Here is a 10,241-nt window from a genome sequence, read left to right as displayed (position 1 = left end):
AATTTCATAATAATTATTATATAGCTGATAACTGCTATAGTTTTACGACGTTAAATATAGGCGCAGATCTACACGCAAGACTTGTCGACTTCTACGACTACAGTGTAAAACGGTGTAAAAGTACCTTTATTTTGTAATTTGTCAAAATTCATTCATAAAAATTTCATCAAAACCCCGCGTAAAAATGTCACAATATGAAAAGTTGCCATGTAGCATGACACTTGTCATTTGAAAAATTATTTTAGTCATTAGTCAATAACAATAAAATTATTAGTTGCTGTTAGATAATAGATATAGGTATTATGTAACAAGTTTGACTTCTATTTTATTATGTATAACTCCAATTAATAGTACGATATAGTTTAGTGTGCAACAATAAAGATCTCCATCAATAACAAGTTTCATAAACCGGACTATTTGTATCTGTTCCTATATACTACGATTACATAAAACTATCAGGTAACCTTTTATATAAGGTCAAAGTCATATCTTTATTATTAAATAGAACAATTCTTATCGCTTTACTTAATTGATATCAATAGCATCGTGCATACAAGTGAACACTAAGATGAGCTATTGTTGAACGAAATATCGATTTTCCTGGTAGGGTACGGGCAATCGCCGGTACCTCTTGAAAGAAATCATTGTGTTATTTAATCAAAATTTAATTCAAGAAACAAAATAAATGTAACTAAGTGTTTTAATTTTCGCTAATATTTTAAAGGCCATTTTCAAGCGGTTGTGATAACTATTGTGATAGTGACGTGTTTAGAGGAGTGTCATTGATTACAGCATGTCATCGATGAAGATGATAAGCCGTGTTTCCAGTCGAGTGTTGTCCGGCAAAGGATTATTGTCGGAGCCGGTCGAGTTGTCAATTTTATTGCCGCGAAAGACATACTCAAATCTACGAACCATGGCTTCTAAAGCGATTACTATGGAAAATATCAACCCTAATGTTGTGAAGTTGGAATATGCCGTTCGCGGGCCCCTGGTCACCCGTGCGGCAGAAATAGAGAAAGAATTAGAAAAGGTAAAGTGATAATATTAATTTTATCACAGTTTTATTTCTAATGGAAACTTTGCTAGCAATATAATTGTTTGAATAGGTAGTTGTACACACAGATAACCAGTTGTTTGTTGTGAGAATTTGTATTATAATTATTGATTTGATGTGATAATATTCCATGACAACATAATATTATTAGCATGAAATAATTAAAATCTTACTATAACTAATAACTAAGCTAGTAATAAAATAAGAATTTCATTAAAAACCCATTTACTTTCACTTGCTGCACAGTTACTATAGGTACCTATATAACTAAACTAATACCTGCACTACTTTCAGAACCATGACCTTGTTTATTATGATATTAGAATTGTTAATATTACATATTTGATTCTCTTAGTATTCACTTGGAATAAGAAAATTTTCTTTCTGTACATACTTGGTGTTAGATTCTCTATTAGTCTACATTTGTATTGGAATCTTAAAGTTTATAAGATTTTTTTTAACAATGAAGGAAGGATAATCAATTTTGTCCAAATTGCTATAACTGTGAAATATATTGTAATTTATATTGCAATACTCCCCTGTTTTCACATTATGATGCACATCTAAAAATAAACAAACTATTAGAAATAACATTGGCATGTGTTGAATGTTTTGCACATATTAACAACTATCTTTCTGCACGCTGCTTCACCCGCTTTGTCTAAAATGCAACAAATTATCTACTAAAACTATTATTATATGTCTATCCGCCCGTAAAAATCAAAAGTTTTAAAGATCAAATTATATACAATTAGACACATGAATAATTTCATTTTTATTTGGTAAGCAAAAGACTTTACTGCAAACTGAAACTTTATCTTTTAATTCATTAATAATCTTCTATATACCACAAACTTAATCTGATCATAAACTAAATCCATTTATTGCTACAGCAAAAAAATGGTAATAAACATATTTTTACATGTACTTAGAATCATGTAATCAATCAAGAAACCACATGTATGGGTTATATAAGCTGTTTGAACATCAAACTATACATCATATGTTATATTTATGAGGCAGGCTAATGTCAACCAAGGTCAATTTCATGGAAAAGTTGGGTGATAGTGGCTTTTATGAGGTAATAACTATTGTTGCATACAATATTAGATGAATGGTACTCATGTTTTGAATTAGTAATATCATGCTAATTAGCACTTATTTACACTTTAATAATTATATTGTCTGTGAGCTACATTTTTGTATATTATATTAAAGTGCAGTTACAATACAATAAAGTGTATTTAATATTTATACTTACATCTCTATGTCAAAGGAAATTCCTATTGGAATGAGATGTTTTTTTGCAGTATAAACTAGCCTTTGTCACTCTCTAGCCTCCTAACTGTCTTTAGAGACAGGTAATATCATAAGATCAATATTTTGCAACGTGTAAGAATGAAAAACAAACAAATATTACAAATTGCAATAAATAAAAGTATCTGTGATATGAGGAAGGAATGTTTTTCTAAACAAAAGCGTATATTTATATTTTCCAAAAACCCAACTCAGCATTCTACACTAGTTAATAGTAAACATATCCCCCTATATTTGCAATATATAAACATACAAATAGATTGACAAACATAATATATGTTTGGTAATTCAATACATGATCCGTAGCACATAGCTTTATCTAGTCCCTCTGTGTTGAATTGAATGATTATCTTAGATCAGATCAATTGTACTAACGCTAGAATGCTAAGCATTTGTAGCGGGAATAAACAGTATCATACTAAATTATAATTTCCTGTCATTATCCGTTATAAACGCAAATTCATGGTTTTGATGACATAAGTTGTAGGGTTGTGATGAGTTGCATTTGAGAGTTCAAACAGAATTTACCAATGTATAATGAGAATATGTTATGAATATAAATTAATTTGTTCAACTAAATGTGCTACAGCTTCAAAGATATGAATAGAATATGCTATTCATCTTTCAATGTTGAACAAATCCACTTAGTAGTGTAAATCTGGAATGGACTATTGAAGTGACAGTTTGACAGTACTTAGAAAATTTGGACTTCTTCCATTTTCATGCATTTGTTAGTATTTTCAAGTTTCTTGGTCACACATGGGGTACACCTGTTAGTTCCTAATGTAATTTTATATTTAATATGAGGATTGGAGTGATTTTGAAACACATTGGGATTCCAGTTTATTAATATTGAAATCTTACTATACATGAATAATTCTTTGTCCAAATATAATAAAGCAATTAGCTTATCAATATTGTATGAGTTATATCCACAATGCTTAGTTATTTATTTCACTAAGTATGTAGAGTGCAGTCTTAATGAGATTCTGTACCAGATAATAATCTTACCGTACCACAATGCACCATAATATATTACTATGTTTACTCACGACATTTTGTTGAGAACAAAGTTTACTTTTGAAATTCACATCTACAATATCTTCTTATCTTATATATAAAATTCTCGTGTCACAATGTTAGTCTGCATACTCCTCCGAAACGGGTGGACCGATTCTCATGAAATTTTCTGTGCATATCGGGTAAGTCTGAGAATCGGCCAACATCTATTTTTCATATGTACCACGGGCGAAGCCGGGGCGGACCGCTAGTAATATCTATCTCTCTATCTATACCTATAATAGTAGCAATGTTGTCATACCAAGGTTACAAACGATTGTGTGAAGTAACCTACCGTAACTTTAATTGCATGCGTATTGCCAAATGCGTTTTATTAGGTATACCTATTGTTTAAAAATGTTATGGATACTTACATGTTAATGTAAAGCATTCAACTTATCATAGGACTTGCTTTATTGTAGACGAGATTATTCCACATTATCAGCCCATAAAGATGTTTACAATGATAATATCAATATGGCGTTATCGACTGTTGATTATTAAGATAACAACATCGGGTTATGTAAATTTTGCAATTTCAACGTGTAATTTGCGAGACTGCGACGCTAGAATTCTAATGTACCTACATACATACTCATAATGGAGTTAATTTTAGAGTTAAATGAGACTGTCCTTAGTTTTACTAGTTGTACAAGGTCGCTTCGTGATATATTATGTTATATATTGTTAAAATTCAGATTCAGACTACGTTTAACGTTTTTTGTGTTAATTGGCTGACATGTGCTCAGAATTAATTCATTTCCTGACGCTTTTTTCACTTTATAGACATGCCAACAAGAGATTTATGTTTAAAAACTTACAATATTATTAGATCTGACTTCTATTATTTAACTACTCTACGATGCGAGTATTCCACGCCTAAAAGACATAGTTTCGATTGAATGAATATTAGATTGTGAGTTGTTGATGCCCAACTTTAATATTCACAATAACGCTATGATAACTATCTGAAAAAAAATGTAATAAAAATATTTATTTACATCATGAACCAAACTGTTGATATTGTCAACTGTGCGTCATTTGATCACTGACCCGATATCCTTTATCTACAGCTGTTCAAAACACAGTACTAAATAATTAAAAATGTTGAGGGTACCTGGTATGACGATTGCGGATAGTACTATGATTTAACAAACTTGCGGTTTTTTCTTTGCTCTTATATTATGAACAGTATTTGTATTCTCTTTGTTATGCACCGTAAAGTAGACTCTGCATACCTACGTAATATGAAATTACAAAACAAATTTACTGCTACGATCTTTTAATTTCCTCGTGCATTAGTCTTCTAATTTTTTCACAGATTTGCACTAATCGTATTGATTATTTTTGATAAGATATGGATAATGATTGTAAAATAACTCAATAGAAGTAAAACAGCATTGTAATTTTCCGCATAAAATGTATTATTTTTGTACTAGCTGCGCCCCGCGGTTTCACCCGCGTGGCTCCGCTCCTGTTGGTCTAGCGCGATGATAATATCATCGCGCTTTAGCTATATATGTATATAATATAGCCTACTGCCTATAGCCTATAGATTGATCGATCGATATATCGATTGATCGATTGATTGATTGATCGATCGATGGATTATTGGTTGATCGATTGATCGATTATTGATTGATCGATAATGATTGATCGATTAATTAATTGAATGATCGATTGAAATGATCGATCGATATATCGATTGATCAATTATTGATTGAACGATTATTGATTGATTGATTGATCGATCGATTGATTATTGATTGATCGATTGATCGATTATTGATTGATCAATTATTGATTGACCGATTATCGATTGATCGATTATTGATTGATCGATTATTGATTGATCGATTATTGATTGATCGATTATTGATTGATCGATTATTGATTGATCGATTATTGATTGATCGATTATTGATTGATCGATTATTGATTGATCGATTATTGATTGATCGATTGATTGATTAAATGATCGATCGATATATCGATTGATCAATTATTGATTGATCGATTATTGATTGATTGATTATTGATTGATTGATTATTGATTGATTGATTGATCGATCGATCGATTATTGATTGATCGATTATTGATTGATCGATTGATAGATTGATCGATCGATCGATTGATAGATTGATCGATCGATCGATTGATAATTTATTGATTGATCGATTATTGATTGATTGATTTGATTGATCGATCGATATATCGATTGATCGATTGATTGATTGATTGATCGATATATCGATTGATCAATAATTGATTGATCGATCGATTGATCGATTGATCAATTATTGATTGATCGATTATTGATTGATCGATTATTGATTGATCGATTATTGATTGATCGATTATTGATTGATCGATTATTGATTGATTGATTGATTGATCGATCGATCGATTGATCGATCGATCGATTGATCGATCGATATTTAGTTTAGGCTGGGATCTTCAAATTAAATACCGGATATGCTGAACTACTTTATTACATTTATAAATTTATAATTTATTACACTTAGGTAGGCGAGTGGCAGGCGACTGGCTCTCGCAGGAGTGTCGCCATTCGCCGCGCCACAAACCGCTGAATTTACGATATTCGATTACTGCGAATAATAACACACACAACATACACCCCCAAAAAGTTCAAAAAGTTATTGTGGGTTATCCATAAGAGACATATACCATCGCGGACATTTCTGTAGAACTTTTCAATGTGTATAATACTTAGTACAATATTTTGATAAAACTCGTAGGGTTCAGCATGCGTTTGCAATGTAAGCGGAAAAAATGTAACTATTTACGACATCACATTAGAAACCTCAAAAATAACAGTACTTCTCCACTATTTAATGGATGTTATTATACATATAAACCTTCCTCTTGAATCACTCTATCTATTAATAAAAACCGCATCAAAATCCGTTGCGTAGTTTCAAAGATTTAAGCGTACAAAGGGACATAGGGACAGAGAAAGCGACTTTGTTTTATACTATTTAGTGATGTACATGAAATTAATTAGCTTTTTTCATTGTACAGGGCGCAAAGAAGCCGTTCAAGCGAGTAATTCGGGCGAACATTGGTGACGCGCATGCCATGGGACAAGTGCCCATCACATTTATCAGACAAGTAAGTAAATACGCTACTAATGACTGAAACAATTCCATCTTCAGGTTTGAACCTATGCCTTTCGCTGCACATACAGCGCCTGTTTTTATTTTTCCGATCATTATTTTACTTACCTTTAACTTATAATTTATTATTTTGAATATTGTTTTTGTTGTATCCGAATTTTGCTGTACTACAAATAATGCTTGTACTTTTAACACAAGCGGGAAGCAACCACTCCAAAAAAGAGGCATTTATTATCTCCGTTATCATGTAGAGATTGTCTAATCTTAAAATGAACGCCCCTCCACTAAACTTAATTGTTTCAATGTGTGAGGACAAATAATTATTGAACCACTTTATATGTGTGCGCGCGTCGATTCTACTGCAAACTTTGACACTCGCGCACTGATTTGTCAACTAATCGGGCGATCAGTTCAGGTGCCTAGCATTGTATGGCGGGGAGAGCGCGCTATGTACGGAATGACACGTCCGTTCTGTCGTGCATCGCGTCATTTATGCACTAGTTGGCCAACTGGTCCTGTCGTTCGGGCATGGACGGGACTGGAGGACTGAACGACCAATGAGGCAGACCAATTTGTGTGTATTGCGTCTATACACGTACTTTGAATGTGAGCGTAAACACAGTGGAGGGGCGTTCATTTTTAGATTAGACAATCTCTACTATTACTGTAAACGTTGAAATAATTTATTTTTCTACTATTTTAAAGAACAATAATATTTTCAGGTATTATCGTGCATCACAAACCCCAGCATCATAGATAAGATAGATTATCCTGAAGACGTGAAGCAGAGAGCAAGGGATATTCTCACGGCATGTGGGTATGTTTATCTACATATTTATATGTAATAGTTTGTCTTTTTTTGAAATGAAAAGAAATAGAGAAGTATATTTTTAACCGAATGCATCAGGATGAGGAGGGATATTTTAAAGAACTTTAAAATTTAAAAAGTAACTAAAGATGCAAAAAATCATTAATAATTTATTTTTACATAGCCACAAAAAATATTTTTTCGCACATAATAATTGTTTCCTGCTAAATATGTATAGTGATAGTTTAATAACAATTACAGTCAGATCAATTTTAGTTGGAGATAACACATACTAGGGCTTACACAATATGTATTCCACTGATCGAATTTCCTTTACGTAATTGTACCCACCCACTGCGCCATTACAAGGTTATTTGGTTTCGTCGCAGACAAATCAATACCTATCCTGTTTGTATCAATAGGCCAGTAGAAATCGACACTAAAAAACCCTAAATTCGCAAAGCACGATGTAGATTTGAATTTTTGGTATGTTGTTTGGATCTGTTAGGGTGATGTAAATCCTAATTTGCAACTTCGAAAAAGTTGTGCTCGCTGCGCGCCACGTGATAAACTGCGAAAATTTTGGACTTTTTTCACTTTTTGCTCTAAAGTCATAAACTATGCGTTTCCGACAAGTATGATTCAGTACATAAATTAAGGTTATTAAATTTGCAACAATTTAAGCCTAACCGCAGCTCTCTAAACCTTATAACGACTAAACTGTGGCCATTCGAAGATGGTTCATTTTTCCGGAAATATTGAAATTTTTAGTTTTGCTCCCGTTTGAACCAAAATATTGGCAAAAACCGCTCTTTCTTTGAGAAAGTCCTATAATAAAGTTGTAGTGCATTTAATTTTCTTTCATTAGAGCATAGAACAAAGTCTGTGAGACAAATAGTTCACTCACAATATCTGAAAAACAAAAAGAAGGTAGAAATAGATTTTTAAAGAATTGAAACTGAGGGCATATAAAATCATAAAAAGGATAATACTTTTTCATTTGCAGGATAGGTAATTAACAAAATTACAAAGATAATTAAATTTGCAACAATTTAAGCCTAACCGCAGCTCTCTAAACCTTATAACAACTAAGCTGTGGCCTTTCAAAGATAGTCAGTTTTTCCCGAAATTTTCAAATTTTTAGTTTTGCTCCCGTTTGAACCAAAATATTGGCAAAACCGCTCGTTCTATAACTATAAATGCACTACAACTTTATTATACGACTTTCTCATAGAACGAGCGGTTTTTGCCAATATTTTGGTTCAAACGGGAGCAAAACTAAAAATTTGAAATTTTCGGGAAAAACTGACTATCTTTGAAAGGCCACAGCTTAGTTGTTATAAGGTTTAGAGAGCTGCGGTTTGGCTTAAATTGTTGCAAATTTAATTAGCTTTGTAATTTTGTTAATTACCTATACTGCAAATGAAAAAGTATTATCCTTTTTATGATTTTATATGCCCTCAGTTTCAATTCTTTAAAAATCTATTTCTACCTTCTTTTTGTTTTTCAGATATTGTGTGTGAAATATTTGTCTCACAGACTTTGTTCTATGCTCTTATGAAAGAAAATTAAATGCACTACAACTTTATTATACGAACTTCTCATAGAACGAGCGGTTTTTGCCAATATTTTGCTGCAAACGGGAGCAAAACTAAAAATTTCAATATTTCGGGAAAAATGAACTATCTTCGAATGGCCACAGTTTAGTCGTTATAAGGTTTAGAGAGCTGCGGTTAGGCTTAAATTGTTGCAAATTTAATAACCTTAATTTATGTACCGAATCATACTTATCGGAAACGCATAGTTTATGACTTTTAGAGAAAAAAGTGAAAAAAGTCGAAAATTTTCGCAGTTTATTATTTGCGTATAATCTTTTTTCCTACTTTCCCAAATTTTGTAATTTTGTTAATTACCTATCCTGCAAATGAAAAAGTATTATTCTTTTTATGATTTTATATGCTCTCAGTTTCAATTCTTTAAAAATCTATTTCTACCTTCTTTTTGTTTTTCAGATATTGTGTGTGAAATATTTGTCTCACAGACTTTATTCTATGCTTTTATGAAAGAAAATTAAATGCACTACATTTTTATTATACGAACTTCTCATAGAACGAGCGGTTTTTGCCAATATTTTGCTTCAAACGGGAGCAAAACTAAAAATTTCAATATTTCGGGAAAAATGAACCATCTTCGAATGGCCACAGTTTAGTCGTTATAAGGTTTAGAGAGCTGCGGTTAGGCTTAAATTGTTGCAAATTTAATAACCTTAATTTATGTACCGAATCATACTTGTCGGAAACGCATAGTTTATGACTTTTAGAGCAAAAAGTGAAAAAAGTCCAAAATTTTCGCAGTTTATCACGTGGTGCGCAGCGAGCACAACTTTTTCGAAGTTGCAAATTGGGATTTACATCACCCTAACTGATTCAAACAACATACCAAAAATTCAAATCTACATCGTGCTTTGCGAATTTAATGTTAATTTCCACTGGCCTACAAAGATTTATGTAACAAAAATATTTTCCTTCGAAACAAAAACGACAATATTTTAACGAAATAGTCAAAACGAAGGACTCAATTCAAATCATAATTTTTTCGCATTTTTGCTACTTTATAAATGATTTTCTTTTGGAACTATATTTTCATGAATATTCGACACTTCGAGTAAGTGTTGTTCAAGCTATGGTCTAGAATCTAGATGTTAGTCACGCGATTCTATCGATTGTACATATTTTCACTAGAAACACTGCATTTTACATGTATGATATTTACTAGCTTAGCTCTTTTCTAAACGTAGAAAACGTATTGACGGTCGAAGTCTTAGTCATAATTTCGATTACATCAAAACAAACTGTAAAAAAA

General features: G+C 31.9%; 1 protein-coding gene across 2 annotated transcripts in view; it reads left to right on the top strand.

Annotated features, from left to right (window-relative positions):
- The first annotated feature begins 243 nt into the window (after positions 1-243).
- Positions 244-10,241, top strand: part of LOC149483706 (alanine aminotransferase 1) — a 31,645-nt gene continuing 21,647 nt past the window's right edge. Inside the window, exons 1-4 of one of the 2 annotated variants that reach the window (XM_089701263.1) lie at positions 244-459; positions 793-1,033; positions 6,477-6,566; positions 7,294-7,388. In XM_089701263.1, the coding sequence (XP_089557389.1) occupies positions 794-1,033; positions 6,477-6,566; positions 7,294-7,388 (425 nt within the window). In that variant the 5' untranslated portion in view covers positions 244-459; position 793. Of the gene's footprint in view, positions 460-480; positions 688-792; positions 1,034-6,476; positions 6,567-7,293; positions 7,389-10,241 lie in introns of those variants that run through there. The other variant, XM_089701264.1, reaches the window with a different exon arrangement.

This window comes from Colias philodice, chromosome 12, assembly GCF_061535455.1.
Source record: "Colias philodice isolate Cphi_HAF_F1 chromosome 12, ilColPhil1 Martin Lab GWU primary, whole genome shotgun sequence".
NCBI classification, from domain to species: Eukaryota; Metazoa; Arthropoda; class Insecta; order Lepidoptera; family Pieridae; genus Colias; species Colias philodice.
This window is presented reverse-complemented; position numbering and strand designations above follow the sequence as displayed.